The sequence below is a fragment of the Geotrypetes seraphini genome, chromosome 4 (genome assembly GCF_902459505.1).
Source record: "Geotrypetes seraphini chromosome 4, aGeoSer1.1, whole genome shotgun sequence".
Lineage (NCBI taxonomy): Eukaryota > Metazoa > Chordata > Amphibia > Gymnophiona > Dermophiidae > Geotrypetes > Geotrypetes seraphini.
This window is the reverse complement of record NC_047087.1, coordinates 176,837,117-176,862,493: the sequence shown is the minus strand read 5'-3', so window position 1 is coordinate 176,862,493 and position 25,377 is coordinate 176,837,117. Positions and strand designations below refer to the sequence as shown.

The window sequence follows — 25,377 nt, the reverse complement described above, 5'->3', positions numbered from 1 at the left end:
CATCAATAAAGTTTTCATCAGCAGAACGGCCTCAGTTTAGTCTTGGGAGTACATTTTGTTTAACTTCTAGCCAAGTAATATTTCACAGAGTTTGGGAATGTTACCCACACTATACCTACTACTGCAAAAAATAAAAAAAAGCATGGCTATGCCCATGATTAAAGACAGGACTGTGGAATTTTGGCAACTAAATGAAATACTATGTTCATTTAAGGAGCTAACATTAAAAAGATCAGCATATAAGATTTTGTGGTGGTGGATTGTGGGAGCACAAGATTTTACATTGTCATCTGGCTTATGCAAGTACAGGTAGTCGTTGACTTATGACATATGCGACATGCGACCATTCGACTTTATGACGCGTTCCCCAGCCCATACTAATTACAGTACTGTACAGTATTTTCTCCCGCGTACCTTTTCCCTGGTGGTCCAGCGGTGTATCTTGCCTGAGCCCCTCCTGCCGATGTCAGAAGCCAGCAGCATACCCGGGCCGGCACGCGCAGGAGCGAGCTTTTAGAACTCCCACCCCGTCCTGCGCCGCTGACTGAAACACTGCCTCCAGAACCACAAGTCCCATGAGAACTTATGGCAGTGTTTCAGTCAGTGGCGCTGCTGGCTTCTGACATCGGCAGGAGGGACTCAGGCAGGATATACCGCTGGACCACCAGGGAAAAGGTACGCGGGGAGGGGTAAAAAATAGTTAGTACAGTACTGTATACAGTACTGTATTAACATAGGCTGACTTATGACCGAATCAACTTACGACCTATCAGTCAGAACCGATTGCAGTTGTAAGTTGACGACTACCTGTATTGTTAATATAAAAGGGTAATGACTTTACAAAAATAAAATGGTTTCTAAGTTGGCAATATATGGAAGACCAATTTGTCTATTCACAAAATAATAATGGCAGCTACAAAATGAGGTGACTGGAATGACAAACCTCACTCACCACACTTCTGATGCTAGATTCTAACACTTTTGCCACAAAGGGAACAACATAAAGCAGCTCCTGCTGTCCCTTCATATAAGCTTCCAGCAGCAAAGATTTAACACCTAGGTCCTGCAATGTAAGGAAACATTACATTAGAAAATCCATCTCCAAAATCACTAGACAAAAATTAGCAATTGTCTAATGAACTCAGACCACCAGGTGATTTAGCTGCCTTTGTGATTCTCTTCTTTGAAGGTCCAAGGTGATGATTAACAAGTGGAAAAAGCATGCAGAGCATAGCTCGTTTTCTGTGTTTGACCTGAACGGAAGAGGGGTGAGACAGTGAATGGAGCATTCCTGAAACACTAATTTAGAACGATTGACATTTTTTTGCTCCTCCTCTCATCTCTCTGGGCTGTGCTTCAATTCCTCAATTTATATCAAAGCAGATGGTCCGCCCTAGAGAGGAAACATAAGCGGGATGGGTAAAAGGATAATTCCCAAGAGACATGTCTCTTCTGCTTATATCACAAAAATATCTAACAATGGAAACTGAAAAACATGAACTCATTATAACATAATCAGTTGAAAATAAGAGTCGCCTACCTGAATGTAACCTGTATTAACCATTTTGGAGTTAAAGGAGTACTCCTTGGATTCATGGCAATAGCAGTGGCATTTACCATCCATGTCCTTACTGGACAAAGGGGAGAAAACAAGATATTCTGTCGTCACGGCATGTCTGAGGTAGAAAGCAGGTTAATGAACATCTGACAGCGCAGGCTTCAGGAATGAAGTGCCTGTCTATTACAAAGAAGATTATTGAGGTAAGTATCTAATCTTCCCTTATAGTGCAATAGGCACATCATTCTTGAGACTTCAGGATGTATAACTGCAGTCCTCGGAATCTAGGGTGGCATAGATGAGCCTGCTTAAAGTATGGATGATCTGAATATGGAATCCAATCTGGTCGCTTTGTCTACCTTGTAAAACTTTGTGAAAGCATGGAGGAAGGACCATGTAGACGCTCTACAAATTTCTTCAGGAGACACCGCTTTCAACTCTGCGCATGAGGAAGTCATACCTCTAGTGTAGGGGTAGGCAATTCCAGTCCTCGAGAGCTGGAGCCAGGTCAGGTTTTCAGGATATCCACAATGAATATGTATGAGATGGATTTGCATGCACTGCCTCCTTGAGATGCAAATCTATCTTGCATATTTATTGTGGAAATCCTGAAAACCTGACCTGGCTCCGGCTCTCGAGGACCGGAATTGCCTACCCTTGCACTAGAGGTATGACTTCCTCATGGGCAGAGTTGAGAGCGGTATCTCCTGAAGAAATTTGCAGAGTGTCCATCAATGAGATCTGTGGACTATGAGGTCCATCAATGAGATCTGTTCTAGATGCTCAAACAAAGCTCTGGCGAGTGCCCGTAAGACCAAGTTAAGAGTGACTCCATGTAAGAAAAGGCTGCCTTACTGACAGATGTAGGCGTAATGTTCCTTTCAGAAATCTAGTCACATCTGAATGTGCGGCCAGAGCATTTTTGTTAACCTTGGGTCGGAAACATAAAATACCCGCTGCCAGGCTTTTTTCTAGCATTTCTTGCAGAAATGCTAGCACTACAGAGATCAGGGCCACAACTGGGTCCAAACTCCTTTGTACATACCAGACCTGGAAACACTTTCAGGCCTTTGCATAGGTGGCTAAGGTTGATTATTTCTTGGATTTTAAGAGTGGCAATCACCATATCTGAATAGCCTTTGCGCATTAAGGCTGCTTGCTGAAGAGCCAACTGTAAGACCAAGTGGTCTGGATCCTCTAGGGCACGAGTAGGCAATTCCGGTCCTCGAGAGCCGGAGCCAGGTCAGGTTTTCAGGATATCCATAATAAATATGTATGAGATGGATTTGCATGCACTGCCTCCTTGAGATGCAAATCTATCTCCTGCATAATTATTGTGGATATCCTGAAAACCTGACCTGGCTTCGGCTCTCGAGGACCAGAATTGCCTACCCCTGCTCTAGGGGATCGGGCCAAGCATGAGTAACCACTGGAGACTCAGAAATCTGAGGCCTCGGTCCTCCTGTAGATGGATGAGATCTGCATACCACTGACGTCTCAGCCAGTCTGGCGTGAATAGAACTACTAGCCCTGTCTATAATGTACCAAGGAGGGACAACATATAGGAGTTCTGCCGTTGGCCAAGGCTGCACCAGAGCATCAAAGCCTTCGATTCCTGGCTCGCATCTTCAACTGAAGAATCAAGCCACCTTCTTGTTGGTCGCAGATGCCATCAAATCGAATATCAGGCATCCACACTTGCTCACAATGCAGTTGTACGTCTGTGATCTAGAGTCTTCCGACTGAGAAAATCTGCTGCAACATTGCCGACTCTTCCTACATGTGCCACCGTGCACACCCTGAGGTGGGTTTCCACCCACTGACACAGCATTTGAGCTTCCAGGCGAAGAAAAGCACTCTTAGTGCCCCTTGCAGATTGATATAGGCCATTACCGTTTCAAAGTCTGCGAAAAAACACACTGCTTTAACTTGCGGTGTACTTCCAAATACCTGTAGTGCAAGGAGGATGGCTTTCAGCTCCAATCGGTTGATCAATCACTCATCTGGGAGGGAAACCAGCATCCCTGAACCGGACACCCTTCGCAAGGCGCTACCCATCCGTAAAGACTGGCGTACATATTCAGAATCATATAAAGAAGCGAGTGGGGATCTTCTGGCTAGGGACTGTGGGTGCAGCCACCATGTCAGAATGACACGACTCTGTTGTCCAAGGCAAAATCTGCAATGCATCACATTGCGGGAACCACAGGAATAGGAGTGCTTCTTGGAAAGGATGTAGGTGCACCCTTGCCCAGGGAACCACATCTATAGTCACTACCATTGATCCCAGCACCTGCAAATAATACCAAGCTGTGGGGACTGGACTGTCCTGAAACTCTCTGATCTGACAGTAGATAGACCGTGCTCTTCTTTGTGAAGGACAGCATGCCGAGATACTCCAGACACTGTGTCAGCTCTAGTTGGCTTTTCCGAAAGTTGAGCGCCCAGCCCAGGTTCTGCAGGAGCTGAATCACTCTTTGCATTGCTGTCCTACCCTCAGGCAGGGCTCTGATAAGCCAATCATCAGATACAGATGCACCTGAATCCCTGCCATGCGGAAGTATACTGCTACTACCACCATCACCTTGGTGAAGGTGTGAGATAATGTCGCCCAACAAAAACGGCAAGGCCGTGAACTGGAAGTGATGCTCTAGAACAGGGGTGTCAAACTCAATCACATAAGGGGCCGAAATCTAAAACACAGGCTAAGTCGCAGACCAAATTTTTTATTAAGATACTTAGATGTATAGATCCTTCCCCATCCTGAAACATCATTCCAGCGATTCACCTAGTTATTTTCACCTCTTAGATGTTACTGTACTTAATCCCAACTTTATTCAAATAGTCATAGGCAGCGGAACACTTTCTTGTTTAGGGGGGGGTCTGAAAGTTCTGCCCCAGACCCCGCCCAAGCTCCGCCACAGACCACCTCCCCCATAATAGTACACTCCATCACTCCATCCCCCATCTCTCTTGCAACACATTTAGGCCCTTCCCTCGCTACCTCTGACTGGCTGACTGTAGCCCCTCCCAAGCAAGCACTCAGGTGACCTCACTAGCCTTGCTATTTAATTTGAACCTTCTCTGGACGGTGCGTGACACATTGTGCGAACAAGGAGCTAGTGCTCCTTTGTGCGCCTCCTTCCTTTCTCTGTACCTCTCCTTATGGCTCTCATTCACTTTCTGCTTATTATACTCACTCTCCCCAATCTTACTCCCTTTCTCTTTCCTCTCCATACCATAAGTCCTTACTATCCTTCTTTTCCTATACCCTCACCAGCCACCTTGTCATCTACCTTATTCACTGCACTCAAGCATTCTCTTTTCCATTCATCCATCTCCTTTCTCTTTGACCCCCCTCCCTCATTCCACCTTTGCTTCGGTACACTCTCTAACTTCTTCTACTCTCTGCTGGGGATGTGAAGCCAAACCCTGGCCCGCCAGCTGCTTCCCCACGTGTGTAACTGCTCTAACCTTATACCTATTCCTCTCTTTCAATCTTCCTCCTTTCTCATGTGCCCTATGGAATACTCATTCTGCTTCCAATAAACTGCCCTACATTCATGACCTCTATCTCCCAGTCCCTCCACCTTCTTGCTCTAACTGAAACATGGATCTGCCCTGAGGACTCTACTGCAGCTGCTACCCTCTCTCATGATGACTACTACTTCTCCCATACAACTCTCCCTACTGGTCGAGACAGAGGTGTTAGGCTTCTTCTCTCTCCTTTTTGCAGATTTCAACCTCTTCACCCTCTATCCTACAGCCTTTCCTCATTTAGAAACATAAAAACATAATGGCAGATAAAGGCCAAATGGTCTAGTCTGCCCATCCGTAGTAACCATTATCTCTTTCTCTCTCCGAGACATCCCATGTGGTTATCCCAGGCCCTTTTGAATTCAGACACAGTTTCTGTCTCCACCACCTCTTCTGGGAGACTGTTCCATGTATCTACCACCCTTTCTGTAAAATAAGTATTTCCTTATCTCCTCTTAACTTCATCCTATGCCCTCTCATTGCAGAGTTTCCTTACAAATTAAGGAGACTCAACTCATGCGCATGTAGAGTGGGCAGACTTGATGGGCTAAAGCCCTTTTCTGCTGTCATCTTTCTATGTTTCTATGTTTCTATTTACATTACATCTCTCCCACCTTTCCTCCAAAGTATACAGATTGAGATCTTTAAATCTGTCCCCATACGCCTTATGGTAAAGACCACATACCATTTTAGTAGCCTTCCTCTGGACCGACTCCATCCTTTTTATATCTTTTTGAAGGTACAGCCTCCAGAATTGTACACAATATTCTAAATGAGGTCTCACCAGTCTTAATACAGGGGCATCAATACCTCCTTTTTCCTACTAGCCATACCTCTCCCTATGCAACCTAGCATCCTTCTAGCTTTTGCCATCACCTTTTCAATCTGTTTGGCCACCTTAAGATCATCGCATATAATCACACCCAAGTCCCGCTCTTCTGTCGCTCTTCACTCCCTAATCTGTACCATTCCCTTGGGTTTTTGCAGCCCAAATGCATGACCTTGCATTTCTTAGCATTAAATTTTAGCTGCCAAATTTCAGACCATTCTTCAAGCTTCGCCAGGTCTTTTTTCATATATATTCACACTATCCGGCGTGTCTACTCTATTGCAGATTTTTGTAACATCCACAAGGAGGCAAATCTTACCCGACAACCCTTCAGCAATATAGTTTATAAAAATGTTAAAAAGAACAGACCCAAGAACAGAACCTTGAGGCACACCACTGGTAACATCTCTTTCCTCAAAGCGATCTCCACTGATCACTACTCTGTCGCCTTCCACTCAACCAGTTCTTGACCCAGCCCGTCACTTTGGGACCCATCCTGAGGGCAATCAGTTTATTTATTAGACATCTGTGTGGAACACTGTCAAAGGCTTTGCTAAAATCTAAATATACCACATCTAGCGCACATCCTCTATCCAATTCTCTGGTCACCCAGTCAAAGAAATTGATCAGAACTGTCTGACAAGACCCTACCTCTAGTGAATCCATGTTGCCTCCGGTCCTGTAATCCACAGGATTCCAGAAACTTGACCATTCTCTGTTTTAAAAGTGTTTCCATTAATTTGCTTACCATAGAAGACAGACTTATCGGCCTGTAATTCCCTACTTCTTCCTTACTTCTCCTTTTGTGGAGAGGGACTACATCTGCCCTTCCTCAGTCCTCCGGTACCCACTCCTGATTCTAGAGACTTGTTGAAAAGGTCAGTCAGTGGAGCTACCAGAACTTCCCTAAGTTCCAATAGCACCCTAGGATGTACACCATCCAGCCCCATTGCTTTGTCTACCTTTATTTTAGCTAGCTCCTCACGAACACAACCCTCTGAAAATCGATCAGGGTCTATTACACCTCCATCCCTATTCACATTTGTCTTCTGCGTTCCACTCCGTCCGCCTATTCACTCCTTTACCTCTGTGGATAGCAGTCATTTATCTCCCCCCCACACACACAAATCCCCTTCCTCCTTTCTCACTGAATTTTACTCCTGGCTTTTGGGCTTCCTTGATTCATCTTCTCCCTCCATCATTCTTAGGGACTTTAATTTTAACCCTGATGATCCCACTGATAAGTATGCTGCTAACTTTCTTGCCTTAACCTCCACATTTGACCTCCAGCTTTGCTCCACATCCCCCAATCATCAGGATGGCCACTGCCTTGGATCTTATCTTTTTCTCCAACTGTGCTCTCTCTTAACTTCTCTACCTCACTGCTCCCCATTTCTGATCACCATCTGATAACCTTCACCATTACTCACCATCTCCCTCCGCCACATCCAGTCACCTCCAAGAGGTTTTGAAATCTTCAAGCCCTCATCCCTCTCCTTGCCTCCACTATGTTATCTAAGACTGTCCACAAGGCTGTCTCGATCTGCCTATATGCCCTCCCATATCACATTTAGCAAATAAAGGGAACAACTACTAAGATAAGTAAAAATTGGCATTTAACACAAATTTGTTTGTGAATATAATAATTCTAAGAGTTATGAATAAATCTTAAGAAAGGTGAATATGCAAAAAACCAATATAGGCCAGTGAAGATTCAACACATATAGCTTGCCGCAGTGAAAGTTTTTTGAGCAGTAGAGTGATATTTCTGAGGTCTGGTGTTAAATTGTATATAAAACATTAAGAAATTAAGCTGAATTCAACATTGACTTAGAGAGATCTAAGTTACTTATAGGAGGAATATCATCTAAGACTGATACTGCCACCTTTAGCATTAACTTTTAACATTCATCTTTCTTCCATTTTTCTGCTTTCTTTTCAAAATCTATCTATTTTTCCATGTCTTCCCTTCCCATCTATTCATGTGTACCATTCTCCTCCCTATTTCTTCTCCCCTATTCCCATTTATCCATAAAAAACATTTCTCCTTATCTCTTCCCTGCCACATCAATTGCTGTGTATCATCTCCTCCCTCTGTCTCCCCTTCCCCTCCATCCCTGTGTACCATCTCATCCCTCTCCCATGGTCAGACATCTGTCTTCCTCCTTCCCCTCTCATATGGTCTGGCATCTTTCTCCTCTCCTTCCCATAGCCTGGAATCTCTCTCCTCTCCCCATGGTCTGACATCTCGCTTCTTACCTCTCTTTTCCTGTGGTCTAACCTTCTGTCCACTCCTTTCCGTGATCTGGCATCTCTCTCCTCTCCTTCCTGCAGTTTGGCATCTCTCCTTCCCTTCCATCACTCTCTTTCCCATTCCAGTGGTCTGACATCTTTCTCTTTCATCACCCTCCTCCAGAATCTGACATATCTTCCTTCTTTGAGTCATCTCTCCTCCCTCTGAGTGTAACATTTCTCCCTCCGTCCTCTCCACCACTATCATGTCCAACAATTCTCCCTCTTTCTGCTTTTCCCCATGTATACTATCTCTTTTTCCCTCCCACTCCACACACCTATGTCCAAGAATTTTCTTTTTCTCTTCCCTCACCTAAGTATCTATCTTTCCCTCTCTTCCTAACCCCCAGCCCGTGCAGCCTCTGTCCTTCCCAACCCCCTCCCAGCCTGCACAGCATTCTTAATTTCCCAACCCTTCTCCCCCCTCAGCATTTCCTTCCCTCATTCCCAAACCCAGCCTTACCTTCTCAACTGAATCCTACGGGATGACCTGTTCCCAGTTCCTGACTTCTCCACCTCCCACCGCTAAAATTAAAAATCTTCAGGCAGCCGACGTGAAGCCAGCCTCCCGCTGTTGGCCTGCCCCAGAATTGTTCTTTCTGAAGTATTTCTTCTTCCTGCATAGGCAGAACGGTTTTATGTTGGCTGCCCAAAGATTTTAAATTTCAGTGGCAGGAGAGGTGGTAGTGTCAGGCACACAGTCACCATGGGCCACATAAAAAGGTCAGGCGGGCCAGATTTTGCCCGCGGGCCTGTGCTCTGGAAATGTGGGAATGTGCAGTTAGGCCTCTGATAAGTCCAATTAGACAAGAAATTCCCCAGGCGCCACTGAAGCAATGACCGATTGCACAGTCTCCATGCTGAAAAGGGGTATCTTGAGGGCTGCGTTGATTGCCTTGAGGTCCACAATCTGTCTCCAATTTCTGAGCTTCTTTTGGGTGCTATGAAGTATACGGAGTATCTGTCTGAGCCCTATTCTTCATATGGCACTGCTTCTATGGCTGCTAGATCTTGTAGCTTCTACAATCACTCCTGACTGACTGCTTTCACTGGTCTTCCTTCAGAAAATCCATAAAAAGGTCCAGAACAGGATGAAAGAATTAAAGCTTGTACCCCCCTCCTGAATAATCTCCAGTACCCAGCATTCGAAATTAATCACCGCCAATGCCAACCTATAAGCTGTTAATCTTCCGCCAATTCTTGGAGGTCCAGCTCCTTAGTGTCATAGCTGCTTCTTGGGAGCAGTTGCAGGGTGGGAACCTGAAGATTGGGGGCACCCGACTCCCCTGAATCTGTCTAGAACCTTGAAATTGTCTCTGAACTGATGGTCTCCGAGTACTGGTGAAAAATTCCTGAAGCTACGAAAATTACCTTAACCTAACCCCCTGGGGTTTTCAGCCTGCTGTTGGGCAATGGCTTTGGTTTACGATCCTGAACGCTGGCCATGAGATTCTACAGACCTTTCCCAAAAAGCAATTGCCCTCTAAATGACAGTTTGCTCAACACCACCTTGGAGGCTGAGTCTCCCGCTCGTCATCTGGATCCACAGCATTCTGCGGGCGGAAACAGTATATGCAGAAACCTTGCTCAGAACCCTGAATAAATCATGAACAGCTTCTTCTACATAGGATCACCAATTTCTAATGTCTGGTATGGACTATCTAGCAGCTGCCTCCGGATCATGGCACAACTTGGAGTGGAAAGCACATGTGATGTAGGATTCCGCTGCCACTGCCTTTAACCCCAAGTCCACATCTTTGAACTGTCTTGAGAATAAAATCCAGCCTGCGGTTGTGGGTATCTTTCAATACTACTCAACCTTCACTAGGGAGAGGTACGCTTGGTAATCTGCGCCACCAGAGAATCTAGTTTTGGATGAGTAAATAGCTGGTTAAATGCTGCATCCATTGGATAAAGTTTTGCCACAGCCTTGGTCACCCCACTTGAAGGGGCCCTTCTGGGACTTCCCAGTGGTCTGTTAACATTTCAGTAACATCCTAATGAGGGAAAGCATGTGGTATGAGCCTTCGTGCTGCTCATGAGTGAGTACTGGGTTGCTGAGGTTTGTGGAGAATCTCTTTAATTCTAGGAGAGAGTCTATAATTATCTCTAAAAGTGCTGAGGGCTTAAACAGCCTGTGCACCGTTGGATCCTCTCAGAGATCCAGGACTTCCATCTGATCAAGATCCCTCCCTCCCAGTTGTGATGCAGAATTTTATTTATTTATCATTTATTATAGAGGACTCAGCCTGGGAGAGTAAAGGTATAATTACTGAATCTTCCACATCCCAATCTTCATCCGACTGGACCCCTGTTTTTTGCACATGGCTTTGATGGGTGAACCTGAGCTCTTAGGGGCCCCCTGGTGCCAGCATCCATGCAACTGCTGTTAAATCAAATATGCTTCATACATCGTATTAATAAATTCCAGTGGAAAACCCCATCCAGGACGTCCAGAGGGCCACTCTGGTTGCTCCTCTGTCCCTTTCTGGGGTTTTGTGGCAGGTGCATGGCTGCACTTTACCGGGATGCAATATTGCTTTTCCCAGCTCTAACCAGGCTTTTTGACCTGAACAAGAGTTATCTGGGAACTAGAGGGAGCTAAGCCAGTGGCTTTTGCCCCCCCCTCTCATGTGGCATGCTGCACATGGAACATAGATGATCCATGGGCCGCCATCCAGCACAAATCTGGCATGAATCTGAAGCATCCTGGCCTGAGCAGTCCATCCCACCTGATTTTGAGCTAAATCGAGGTGTTTTGAGGCAGATGACATTTTATCTTTTAAGAAATCCCTAAAAACATTTCTTTTTAAACAGGCTTTTAATATCTAAAATTTATTTTATTTTTAATTTTGCTTTTAAAATTCCCTTATTCCCTAATGTTTTTTCCTTTAAATGTATTTCCCAATATAATAGATGTAACTTTAACCCCCCTTCCCTCCCAATTGCTGTTGGTCATGTTGGATTTCTATTGTTTATATATACTGTATGTGTTTTAACTTAATTGTATTTTTTTACTATGTACATCGCTTTGTATAAAGATATAGCGATTCATCAAATAATTAATAAACCTTGAAACCTTGAATTTCCAAATCGAAAAATCCAAGATGGCTGCTGCAGCAGCGATTTTAGCACCAAAAATGGCTCATAGGAACAACACTAAGGATCCAATTTTAGCAGTTTTGGGATTTTAGGGGTAGGGGACTTTAGCATTTGTCCCATAACCCAATATACCCACTTTTGCAGATTCCCCCCACCCCTTCCCTCCCAATTTCAGTTATAAGGCTATCAAGCCTTGCAATCATTGTGCCATGCAGGTGCTGAGAGCTGCTTGTGCTGAAGCTGCAGTTAGAAGTTCTACCTCTAACAAGCCTGGAAACTGGATTGCCCGTTTCTTTGGACTGCCTCTCAGACCCCACGACCGGTCTAAAACCTCAACTCTCACTGGATCTGGCGCACAGGGTCAGGGGAGGAACGCAGTTGGCCCTGTTCCTGGAGAAAACCACCATGGAGCCACTTAGACTGCGCTCAAACCCTCTGTGGATAAAACCTGGGGCAAGCCTTGCTCCCAAGGGAATGGACCCTGAGCTCCTGAACTGTTAGTGCACGCAGGCCAAGTAGGTACCCTTATAAGCAGGCTGCTCCTTGGCTGCGGAATTCTGAACTTCATCTGCCATCTCGTTGCCCATTCCCCTAGTTTGCTCAAGTCCCTTTGCAATTCTTCACAGTCCTCTTTAGTCCGAGCTCCACTAAATAGTTTGGTGTCGTCCGCAAATTTTATTATCTCACACTTCGTCCCTGTTTCTAGATCATTTATGAATATATTAAATAGCAACAGCCCGAGCACCGAGCCCTGCGGAACACCACTCTTGACCCTCCTCCAGTCCGAGTAGTGGCCCTTCACCCCTACCCACCAACCAGTTTCTGATCCATCTATGTACGTCTCCGTCCACCCCATGGTTCTTCAGTTTCCGGAGTAGGCACCTTGTCAAAGGCTTTCTGGAAATCCAGGTATATGATGTCTATGGGGTCTTCTTCACGGAGTCACACAGACCCACTAGTGGATGAACCTGGGGTGAGCAAGCTCACAAGGGAATGATCCCTGAACCCCGATTTGAAAGTGCAAGCTGTGCATAGAGTGCACTTCTAGGCAGTCAATCCCCTGGAAACAGACTTTTCACAAAATCTACAATCTACTATAGTCAGAACTATCTCCACGGGGAACCTCTGCAGCACAAAGGCATTAATCAAAATCAAAAAGACTGAGTTTAAAGAAAATTAAACACAAGCAGAAAAGAATAGATCCTACTGTCTAGCTTGTAGGAATACAACTGGATTCCTGAGAATAAGAAAAAATTCCTCCTAATAGTGACAAATACACTGAGAGATCACTATCAAAAATGTATGCCACGTTAAATAATACATTGTAGTTGCATCACCTGCAACTATTACATATGTACCTCCAATATCATGACAACTCAGATGTAATCCTTAGCAACTCAAAGAAATGTACAAACTACTCCCTAAATACTTCTAATCTACGGACTATTCATTTGCAATCCGCCTTGAACCGCAAGGTAATGGCGGAATAGAAATCCCTAATGTAATGTGTCCTCAGTTTACACAACTCACAATCAGGATTTGCCTGTAGTATAGAGTTGAGAGAGTGTAATCCAACAGGGTTTTTTTGCACAGGTGTAACATCCCTGGACCCATTGCAAATTTTGTGAAAAATGTGCAAAAACACAAAACATTCATTGATATAAAACTCTCCAGTGTATTATCTGCAAAAAATGATACAAAATCCTAAATGGTAAATTCAACTTCCAAAATATGTCCTCTGAACGCTGAATCAATATAACAATGTCCATTTTTTTTAAGGAACAAGGGAGTACTTATCTCACAATTGCTGATAGTCAGTTCATTCCTGCCACAATATTGTCCATGCTGTTCAAATTGGAAAGCTCAACAGGACTCCGTTTCAGAGGATCTCAGTCTTCTTTGTCTAGAGCTAAAGCATAGACTTCTCCGATTAAAGTGGGAACTTCAACACGAGTTGATTTCCAAAAGAAAATGTCACTTCGGCGTGGAATAACCCAGCTGAATCGCAGATCAAACAACAACGGAATGATGTCAAAAATGTAACGATGTCAGACCGGCCAGCCACAAAAAACTGGCAAATCACTGAATGGAGGAGGATCGGTTCACTGAAATATACAAATTTTGACCTCATATAACAGAATGCCACTTTATACCATCATTCAGTCCCAATGGGGAAAGAGATTGTAAATAAAAAATCCAGAATTGTTCCCTTGACACTAAACGTTGTAATTTGTTGCCTTTGTAATCCAACGGAATTTGCTCAGTGACCAACCATTTAAGGTCAGTAAAAATGTGATGGAATTCTTGGCAGTGGGGGACCATAGGTGACATCAGACACTCTGTATTTATACAGCTCTTGTGCTCTATTAGGCGAGTCCGGACTGGCCGAATCGTGCACCCTACGTAAAAAAGGGCACATGGGCAAACTATCACATATACTACCTAGCTGGACTTACAGTTGGTAGTGGCCTGCAATGTGTAAGTTTTTTGAGTAGTCGGGTTGATCCAGACTGAGCCTTATATATCTAGGGTACACATCTCACAGCTTCCAAAGGCAGTGTGAGAGCCGATGTCATTATTGTCAAGACCTTGTTTGAAAAAAGTAGATCATACTAAATGATTCCTGAGATCTCTCGGTCTGGTATAGGCAATGCAGGGAGGATCCTGAAAAGATAGACGTTAATTGCATCACATGCCAGTGCTGTCTAATACGGTTAGCTATTAGAGGCTTGTTCAGAAAAAGTAACCACACATACTATTTTTGGTTCTTCTGTATGGCTAGTAGTGGGCTTTAGCAGTAGGTCTCGATTTTTTATTTACAATCTGTTACCCCGTTGGGACTGAATGATGGTATTGAGTGGCATTCTGTTATTTGAGGTCAAAATTTGTATATTTCAGTGAACCGATCCTCTTCCATTTAGTGATTTTTCAATTTTTCCAGTTTTGCAGCTGAGATCCTCCGAAATGGAGCACCGTTGAGCTTTCCAATTCAAACGGCAAGGACAATATTGTGTCAGGAATGAACTGACTGTCAGCAATTGTGAGATAAGTACTCCCTTGTTCCTTAAAAAACTGGACATTGTTAAATTGATTCAGCATTCAAAGAGGACATATTTTGGAAGTTGAATTTACCATTTAGGACTTTGCAGCATTTTTTGCACATAATACACTGGAGAGTTTTATATCGATGAATGTTTTGTGTTTTTGCAAATTTTTCACAAAATTCATAATGGGCCCAGGTATGTTACACCTGTGGAAAAAACCCTGTTGGGTTATACTCTCTCAACTCTACATTACAGACTGGTCCTGATTGTGAGTTGTGTAAACTGAGGACCCATTATCACAATTTAAATGTATTAAAATATATTTAAAAATAACATTATTATTTAATGTGGCATACATTTTTGATAGTGATCTTTCAGTGTATTTGTCACTATTAGGAGGAATTTTTTCTTATTCTATTTTTCTTTTCCTTGTTTTTGGGTTAATTTTTGTTCAAAATACTGGATTCCTGAGGGCATTCCTGAGGTAAGAGGGGAGGAGCTGAAAGCATTATGTAAATGAGGCTTCCTACAAGCTGTCTGGTGACCACAGATGCATAATCCACTTGTCCAAGAATAGAGAGGGATTGTACAAGAATAATAATTATAAAAGTTTTAAGAAGGCTCTGAAAACTTATCTGTTTAATGAACATGTGTTAAAGTTATAGCAAATTTAATGTTGATCTTAAGATTGCAATGAACTTTGCTGAGGTATTTGTGGTAAAATAAATAAATGTTACATTATATTGTATATCTTATATGTACAATATCATATTTCATATAGAAACTTACAGTTAGTCAAATAAAAAGGAAATTGCCTTGTATTTTGTTAAATCTATTCCTGTGCATTCAAGTGGACTAACACGTCAACTACTCTACTTTAAGCTTTTAAAAAACAGCTTTCCAAACTATTTTTTTCTCTGTGCTCCATTTTTGTCTCCTTCAGCTTTATTTACATTTCATTTTTCTATTTTTTCACCTTCTTACGACTCACCCTTTCATTGCAACCTATCTCTTCAGGTGGAGCTTTTGATATGCCTGTGCTTAGTGTATCCTTGCTCTTTTTTTCTTTTTCCCCCATCTCCCATTTGCTCCTTTCATCTCATTTTCCTTTACTCTAATATCATTTCCTTCCAATAATCCCTCCTCTCCAGTCTTATTCATCTTCAATTCATATTTTCTGTCCTCTCTTTTCCCAGATACTGCCCCTTCCCACACTATCACTACTATAAGATGAAGAGCACTGTCTACATCCTTTGCAAAATACATATTCCTTTTGCCATCTCAAGTGCAGATAGAAAAAAGGTATGAAAAAAATTGCAGCTCACTGTATGCAAAATGGGTTTATTCTTAGCTAATGTGATCATTCCCAGCCAGTGACCCAAGTTCTTCAGTAGGGAGCGGTCAGAGAAGTTGGCTGCAGCTTTATCAGATGTCAGCAGTACCTAAATAGATGGAAAAGAAGAAAAACAGTGAACACAATCACAGAACCGGAAATATAATTCCATACCAACAAATGCCTGCAATTCGATTTATCAACATTAACATTTAATATCATTAAAAATTTCTTATGGTGGATCATGGTTATAATAAATAAGTGCATGTGTGGTAATTATATTTTAGGGTCTACAAAACAGCAGCATAAAGCTCTCTTATGTCAAACCAATTTCATTATGTTTCTGTTTTTGTAAATAAACTAGACTAACATTTTCCTGGAAACCTGTTACTATGAAAGATTAGGTTTTCTTACTTTTGCCAATCTTTCTAGTAAATCCACACTCTATTCCTGGACATGTGGGTTATACATCTCATGTTGCGAGACTGCTTATAGCAGGGGTCTGTCTCAAAGTCCCTCCTTGAGGTCCACAATCCAGTCGGGTTTTCAGGATTTCCCCAATGAATATGCATGAGATCTATGTGCATGCACTGCTTTCAATGCATATTCATTAGGGAAATCCTGAAAACCCGACTGGATTGCGGCCCTCAAGGAGGGACTTACCTCAGCACTGCCCACTGAGTTCCAGTTCGTACAAAAGCAGCCAGCCACATCTGTAGAGGACACAGACAGAAAAGGGGTATGGGGAACTCCCCACCAAATAAATCTAATCTGCTCAAAACATACAATTTCACAACAATCAAACAATTTAAACAGGTTATCAAATATTATAAACCTGAAAGAAACTGTGCTAAAGGGAGAGACAGCCTGCACAAACAGAGGGGGGCGCTATAGCTAGGAACCCCCAAGCCAAAATATTTGGATGGTACTCTTAAAAAGGCTGATCAAGAAAACATAAGTTCAGATTACAAGTACAGTCAAACCTCAGTTTATGAGTGCACTGGTTTGCGAGTGTTTTACAAGAAGAGCAAAACATTCGCAAAATCGGCGCCTCAGAAATTGAGCTTGACTTGATTTACGAGCGTGTCCCCCCCCCCCCGTGTGGGATGCCAGATTGCGGCGGGGGGAGGGGACACGAGCAGGGGGGATGCCAGATTGCAGGGGGGAATGCGCCGGTGGCTTCGGGGGTATGCTACAGCAGCGCCGGTGGCCATGGGAAGGGGGGTTGGAGGTGGAACGAATCAAGAGAGTTTCCCTTACATCCTATGGGAAAACTCGCTTTGATATACGAGTAACTTGGCTTATGAACATGCTTCTGAAATGAATTATGCTCGTAAAGGTTCCACTGTACTTATTAAGGCAGCCAATCAGCAATTTCCAGGGCGAGTTCCAGGAATAGAGCGTGGATTTACAAGAAGATTAGCAAAGGTAAGAACCCAATCTTTCATTCTTGTAAAATACTGCTCTATTCCTGGACAAGTGGGATGTAACAGAGCAGTCCCGTAGAGTCAGGGTGGGACTGATGAGCCTACTGCTAAAACGGAGGAACCAAAAGCAGCATCCTCTTTGTCTCCACATTGATTCTGTAAAACTTGGTAAAAGTATGCAAAGAGGACCAGGTAGCAGTCCTGCAAATCTCCTCCAAAGAAAATCGCCAATGACTCTGCACAAGAGGAGGAAACGCCTCTAGTAAAATGAGCCTTCATACAAAAAGAGAGGGCTTCTTGCCAGCAGCAATTAGGCAGATGAAATTGCCATACAGATCCATATTGCAATGGTGGCTTTTAAAGCCGACCTGCCCTTCTGGGCAGAATCTACCAATACGAACAGGTGATCAGGAATCCGAAACTTTTTGTGACTTCCAAGTGCTGCAAAAAGAGCCTCCGTATCTCTAGTGACCACAACACTCTGTCCTGCTCTATCGAACCGGAGGGGACAAAAGTAAGTAGTCAGACCACCTGGTGTAAACTAGATACCACTTTTAGGAGAAAAGAGGGAACAGTGCGCAGAAAAAAGCTGGAATCTATAATCCTAAGGAATTGATCTCTGCAGGATAAAGCCTGAAGCTCAGAAACACTTCGGGCTGAAGTTATGACCACCAGGAAAACTGTCTTAACAGCGAGATCCCAAAAGGATGCCTGCTCCAGAGGCTCATAGGGTGGATGAGCCAGCAAATGGAGAACTAGATTGAGATTCCATGTCGGACAGGGTAACCGAAACAGGAGCCAAAGTCTCAAATCATCCCTGAGAAACCGGACAATATCCGGATGAGTGGCCAAAGAGCTTCTCAGAGGCTTAGGACCCAAACAAGAGAGACTGGCAATTTGAACCCTCAGAAAGCTGACGACCAGGCCCTTTTCCAGTCTGTCCTGAAGGAATGCCAGAATCAGAGGTACCGATGGCAAAGTCAGATCCTTGTGTTTTTGGATGTACCACAATTATAACAACTCCAAGCCTTCACACATAGGCTGTCTCATTTGACTTCTTTTTGCTGTGCAAGAGAGTAACTATAATACCCGAAGAATAGCCTCTGTAGACTAAGGCTGCACGCTCAATAGCTAGGCTGTAAGACCAAAGTGGTCCAGATCCTGGAGCACAATCAGGTACTGCGCGAGGAGACGAGGATGATAGAGAAGTCTGAGTCCCTAATCCAGCTACAGACGAACAAAGTCGCTTTGATCAGTCAGGCGCCATGAGATTCACCCCTCTGTGTGCTTTGATCCATTTCAACAGACTGCCTATCATGGGCCATGGAGGGAAGACAAAGCAGATCCAACATCAGACAGGGATGTATCAGGGCTATACCAGCGCATCTGAGCCTTTGCTTCTTGGCTCGCGATAGTGGTTGAAGAACTGCTCCATCTTATTGTTGGCCACGTCATGAGGTTGAATGTTGGATGGTCCCACCGTTCCACTATGCAATGGAAGGGCGTCTGGGACAGGAACCAGTCTCCTGGGTCCAGAATTTTGATTGCTGAGGTAATCGGCCTGTATGTTGTCTGCTCCTGCAACGAGTGCTGTGGAAATTGCCACATGGCTTTCCACCCACCGGAAGAAAAGCTGGGCTTCCTTAGCAATTGACATAAGCCACGCCATGGCATTGTCAGAGAAGACATGCACTGTCCAATTCAGTAGAAGATGCTGGAAGGGCCAACCAAATCGTTTGAAATTCCAGGCAATTGATCAACCACTCTCTCAGATGAGGACCACCAGCCCTGGACCAGGATGTCCAAGCAAATGGCACACCAGCTGAATAGGCTGGCATCCGTCATCAGATCCGATAATCTGAGATCCACAGGGGAAGGCCCTGGGATAGATACGGAAGACCCAGCTACCAGGCCAGACTGTTCCAGGCCTCCACTGTCCAAGGGAACCATGCATACAATGGATCCCTCTGCAGACTCCACCCAGGGACCTTCACCCAAAGAACTGTGTCTATGGTCACAACCATGGACTCCAGGACCTGCAGGTACTGCCAGACTATCAGGACTGAAGTCTCCAAGAGGGCACGTATCAGTTAATTAATCTTCTCCTGACATGTGCTGGGCAGAAATACCTTTCTCTTATGGCAAAGCATACACCCAGGAATTCTAAGACTTGGGTCGGCACCAAGTGGTTCTTTTGAAAGAAGATCATCCAGCCCAAGCATTGATGTCTAGCTGTATGGCACAGGGTGTGGTAGGCCATCCTGGGATGGACAGTGTATAAAGCACAGTTACTTACCGTAACAGGTGTTATCCAGGGACAGCAGGCAGATATTCTTGACTGATGGGTGACGGCACCGACGGAGCCCCGGTACGGACACCTCTAGAGTGATTGCACTCTAAGAACTTGGAAAGTTCTGGTAAGCCGCACCGCGCACGCGCGAGTGCCCTCCCGCCCGACAGAGGCGCGCGGTCCCCAGTTATGATAAGCCAGCTAAGAAGCCAACCCGGGGAGGTGGGTGGGACGCAAGAATATCTGCCTGCTATCCCTGGATAACACCTGTTACGGTAAGTAACTGTGCTTTATCCCAGGACAAGCAGGCAGCTATTCTTGACTGATGGGTGACCTCCAAGCTAACAAAAAGAGGGATGGAGGGAAGGTTGGCCATTAGGAAAACAAATTTTGCAAAACAGATTGGCCGAAGTGTCCATCCCGTCTGGAAAATGCGTCCAGACAATAATGAGATGTAAAAGTATGAACTGAGGACCAAGTGGCAGCCTTGCAGATTTCCTCAATGGGCGTGGACCGGAGGAAAGCAACAGACGCTGCCATAGCTCGGACTTTATGGGCTGTTACCGAACCTTCCAGTGTCAGTCCGGTCTGAGCATAACAGAAAGAAATGCACGCTGCCAGCCAATTAGACAACGTACGTTTAGAAACAGGACGTCCTAATTTATTCGGATCAAAAGACAGAAATAGCTGAGGAGCTGATCTGTGGGGTTTTGTGCGCTCAAGATAGTAAGCAAGAGCCCTCTTACAGTCCAAAGTATGCAGAGCCTGTTCTCCAGAATGCGAGTGAGGTTTCGGAAAGAAGACAGGCAGAACAATAGATTGGTTGAGATGGAATTCAGAGACAACCTTAGGGAGAAACTTTGGATGAGTACGCAGAACCACCTTGTCGTGATGAAAGACCGTAAAAGGTGGATCTGCAACTAGTGCATGTAGCTCACTGACCCTCCTGGCAGAGGTGAGGGCGATGAGGAAAAGAACCTTCCAAGTGAGAAACTTGAAATTGGCAGTAGCCAAAGGTTCAAATGGAGGCTTCATTAAGACGGAAAGAACCACATTAAGATCCCAGATAACAGGAGGTGTTTTAAGAGGTGGTTTCACATTGAAAAGACCCCGCATGAACCTGGACACCAGGGGATGAGCTGAGAGGAGCTTTCCATGGACTGGCTCATGAAATGCCGCAATAGCACTTAAGTGGACTCTGACAGACGAAGACTTGAGGCCAGAGTCAGACAAAGAAAGGAGATAATCCAATAAAGTTTCCACTGCAAGGGAAGTGGGATTATGTTGACGGAGGAAGCACCAGGAAGAGAAACGTGTCCACTTCTGATGGTAACATTGCAGAGTGGCAGGTTTCCTGGAGGCATCCAGAATGGAACGAACAGGCTGAGATAAAAGTGTATCATGAGAAGTCAGCCCGAGAGATACCAAGCTGTCAGGTGCAGAGACTGGAGGTTGGGATGTAGAAGGGTCCCCTGCTGTTGAGTAAGCAGAGAAGGAAACAGAGGAAGAAGAAAGGGCTCCCTGGAACTGAGTTGAAGTAGAAGGGAGAACCAATGTTGCCTGGGCCACCTTGGAGCAATCAGAATCATGGTGGCTCGTTCCCTCTTGAGCTTGAACAAGGTTCTCAGAATGAGAGGCAGAGGAGGGAAAGCATATAGAAACAGATTGGACCAGTCGAGGAGAAATGCATCCGCTGCCAGACGGTGAGGGGTGTAGAGTCTGGAGCAGAAGAGGGGCAGCTGGTGATTGAGAGGGGATGCAAAGAGGTCTATCTGAGGAGTGCCCCACTGAGTGAAGATGGACTGCAGAGTGAGAGGATCGAGTGACCACTCGTGAGGTTGGAGAACTCTGCTGAGTTTGTCCGCCAAACAATTCTGTTTTCCCTGAATGTAGATAGCCTTCAGGAATAGATGGTGATTTATGGCCCAAGTCCAGATCTTCTGGGCTTCCTGGCACAAGAGGCGAGAGCCCGTCCCACCTTGCTTGTTGATGTAGTACATCGCCACCTGATTGTCTGTGCACAGCAAGAGAACTTGAGGAAAGAGGAGATGTTGGAAGGCCTTGAGGGCATAAAACATCGCTCTGAGTTCCAGGAAATTGATTTGATGTTTCTTTTCCTGGGGTGTCCAAAGACCTTGAGTTTGGAACTCGTTCAAATGAGCCCCCCAGGCATAAGGGGAGGCGTCGGTAGTAATAACCAGTTGATGAGGAGGTAGATGGAACAGAAGACCTCTGGATAGATTTGAGGATATCAACCACCATTGTAGAGATTGACGAAGAGATGATGTTACAGATATGTGTCGTGAGCAGGGATCCATCGCTTGGGACCACTGGTTGGCTAGGATCCATTGAGGGGTGCGTAGGTGAAGACGTGCAAAAGGGGTGACATGAACTGTAGACGCCATGTGACCCAAGAGAACCATCATGCGCTTGGCAGAGATGGACGTCTGCAGAAGTACCTGTTGACATAGAAATTGAAGCATGAGAAGACGGTTGGAGGGTAGGAACGCTCTCATTAGGACTGTGTCTAGAACTGCTCCAATGAATTGAAGATTCTGAGAGGGAATGAGATGAGATTTGGGTAGATTGATCTCGAATCCCAGCAAACGGAGAAATAGAATGGTCTGGTTGGTGGCCGTGAGAACTGTCTGAGGCGCATCGGCCTTGATCAACCAATCGTCCAGATAAGGAAACACCTGAAGGTGGTGAGTACGAAGAAAAGCAGCTACCACAATCAGGCATTTGGTGAACACTCTTGGAGAGGAGGCAAGACCGAAGGGCAGAACCTTGAACTGGTAGTGACAACGATTGATCATGAAGCGGAGATACTTTCTGGATGCTAGATCGATCGGTATGTGAGTGTATGCTTCTTTGAGTTCGAGGGAGCATAGCCAGTCGCCTTGATTGAGAAGGGGGTAAAGAGTGGCCAGAGACAACATTTTGAATTTCTCTTTGACCAAGCATTTGTTGAGGTCCCGAAGATCTAGAATAGGTCTGAGATCTCCTGTTTTTTTGGGGACTAGGAAATAACGTGAATAGAATCCCTGCCCCTTTTGATCTAGAGGAACTTCCTCTATGGCGTTCAGAAGGAGGAGGGATTGAACTTCCTGAAGAAGGAGGGAGGACTGAGGAGAGTTCAAAGCAGACTCTTTTGGAACACTTTGGCCCGGAAGAGTGTGAAAGTTGAGAGAGTAGCCGTGGCGGATGATGTTGAGGACCCACTGGTCCGAGGTGATGGATTCCCAACGGCTGATGAAGACAGTAAGGCGTCCTCCTATAGGCTGTGGAAGATGGGTAGCAGGATGGAGACTGGCTATGTCCTGGAGAACTAAGTCAAAAGGGTTGAGTGGATTTTTGTGAAGGGGGAGGCTTCACCTGTTGTTGCTGCTGTGCTGGTCTAGCAGCTGGCCTCTGTTGTTGTCGCTGTCGTCTGGGTTGTTGCTGGGCTTGTGGCAAAGGGCGAGCAACAAATCGACGTTGGTAGGCCGACTGTTGGCGAAAAGGCCTAGAAGGTGGGGTTTTCTTTTTGGTTTTGAGGAGAGTATCCCACCTAGTTTCATGTGCCGACAACTTTTGAGTGGTGGAGTCCATGGATTCTCCAAACAGCTCATCCCCTAGGCACGGTGTATTAGCTAGTCGATCTTGATGATTGACATCTAGTTCTGACACTCTGAGCCACGCCAGTCGACGCATAGCCACCAACATAGCTGTAGCCCGAGAGGTCAGCTCAAAGGTGTCATAGATCGATCTAACCATGAACTTCCTAAGCTGCAACAGTGATGAAGTAGTGCGGCGAAAAGCAGATTTTTTACGGTCAGGGAGGTACTTCTCAAAAGTAGTGAGATCTTGAATTAGATGTTTAAGATAAAAGGAGAAGTGGAATGCATAATTCCCTGACCTGTTGGCTAACATGGCATTTTGGTATAGCCGTTTGCCAAATTTGTCCATGGCCTTTCCCTCTCTGCCAGGAGGGACTGAGGCGTACACACTAGCTCCCGTGGATTTTTTCAGAGTGGATTCAACCAAGAGGGACTCATGTGGGAGCTGTGGTTTGTCAAACCCAGGAATTGGGATGACTTTGTATAAGGAGTCCAATTTGCGAGGTGCTCCAGGAATAGTCAAGGGTGTCTCCAAATTCTTGTAATAGGTCTCTCTCAAGATATCATGGAGGGGTAGCTTGAGATATTCCTTTGGAGGTTGGTCAAAATCCAGTGCTTCAAGAAAAGCTTTGGATTTTTTCGACTCAGCCTCCAAGGGGATAGAGAGAGAGTCACACATCTCTTTTAAAAAGGATGAGAATGAAGATACATCTGGTCTAGAAGATGGATCTAAAGTAGAAGGATCCTCATCACCAGATGAACATTCCCCTTCAGAGAGCATAGGGTCCTCTGAATCACCCCACAGATCAGGATCTCGAATTTGAAAACTGTGTCGAGAATCTGGAGTGGAGGGATCAAGATGTCGGGACTTGCGTACCGATTTTCCTGATCTCATAGAGACGGTACCGGGAGATTGCCGTTGCACCGGTGCCGCAGTCTGAACAGCCTGATGCTGAGCAGTCGACTCTGGTGTCAGGACTGGCATGGAAGTAGACTGTGTCGGTGCCGACAAAGAGGAAGCCGAGAGCATAGGCTGTGCAACTATCGGCACCGATGGCTCAGACCGGACCGGTACCGAAAGGTTCGGTACCAGGAGTGCAGGAAGGATTTGTTTTAGCTGAGTTTCCAATTGCACTTGTAAGACGGCAGCAATGCGCTCGTCTAAAGTAGGCACCGGTACCGCTTTTCTCTTCTGCGGTACCTTTGGTGCCGCTCTACACTCCGAAGAGGAACCCGATGTCGAGGGGTTTACCTCTATCGGTGCGGAGCGCTTCCGTGGGCGCCTCGCGGTCGGCAGGATTGGGCTCTCTGCTACTTTGACCGGAGGACGCTCCAGCGGGGAAGGCTTCTTAGCCAGCTTACCTGACTGGTGCGGCGCCGACGCGGTATCGCGCGGTGTCGATGAGACGGGTGCCGACTGCGTCGGGATCGAAGTAGGGACCGGTGCCGCCGTGTCCGACATGTCGGTACCGAATAATAACCGTTGCTGAATTTGACGGTTTTTTAGGGTTCTTTTTTGAAGAGTGGCACAGCGTGTGCAGGTGGATGCCCGATGGTCAGGTCCGAGGCACTGCAAACACCAGTTGTGCGGGTCAGAGTTAGAAATAGGCCTCGCGCACCGCTGGCACTTTTTAAAGCCGGGTTGGGGGGGCATGAACGTAAACACGGCTTCTGCCAAATCGAAGGCCGAGGCCTCGATGGTGGCAGTAGGCCCCGCCGGACAAAACGAAAAAATAAGAAGAAAACCAAAATTCGGTTTTTTGTTTTTTTTTTAAAGAAAATAAATAAATAAAAAGAGGGAAACAATATTTCCCAAGAAGTTTACGCAAGCGGGAAGGCGAAAAATAGAAAAAGTTCAACAGCCGTTGAAACGTGCGTCTTCTTGGCTCCGCGGAAACAAGAAAACTGGGGACCGCGCGCCTCTGTCGGGCGGGAGGGCACTCGCGCGTGCGCGGTGCGGCTTACCAGAACTTTCCAAGTTCTTAGAGTGCAATCACTCTAGAGGTGTCCGTACCGGGGCTCCGTCGGTGCCGTCACCCATCAGTCAAGAATAGCTGCCTGCTTGTCCTGGGATAATGTATTATTGTTTGATACATGCAAGTATAAATAAAGGAAAAAACTCCAGTTGGATGTAGATTTCTTTACTTGCAGACACCTACTTTCGTGATTCTGGATAAACTAGTTAGAAATGAAACTGGTAGATAAGGCCAACACCCAACAGCATATGAAAGGTTAGGTGCTTCTCTGGGAAAGAGATACAAAAAAAATAAACAACCCCAAAAACTGACTATGGGTTACAGCCAGAGCCAGAAAAACACTAGGAATTAATAGTAAGAATAATCATAATATATATAATTGTGTAATTT

At 45.2% G+C, this 25,377-nt stretch overlaps 1 protein-coding gene across 13 annotated transcripts in view; it reads right to left on the bottom strand.

Annotated features, from left to right (window-relative positions):
- The window catches only part of CNOT1 (CCR4-NOT transcription complex subunit 1), a 1,050,915-nt gene that overhangs the window by 379,086 nt on the left and 646,452 nt on the right, over window positions 1-25,377 (bottom strand). For all 13 annotated transcript variants that reach the window (XM_033940598.1, XM_033940586.1, XM_033940591.1 and 10 more), the window contains 2 exons: window positions 15,688-15,804; window positions 953-1,063 (listed from right to left, as the gene is read on the bottom strand). In XM_033940598.1, coding sequence (XP_033796489.1) covers window positions 953-1,063; window positions 15,688-15,804 — 228 coding nt within the window. The remainder of the gene's footprint in view (window positions 1-952; window positions 1,064-15,687; window positions 15,805-25,377) is intronic.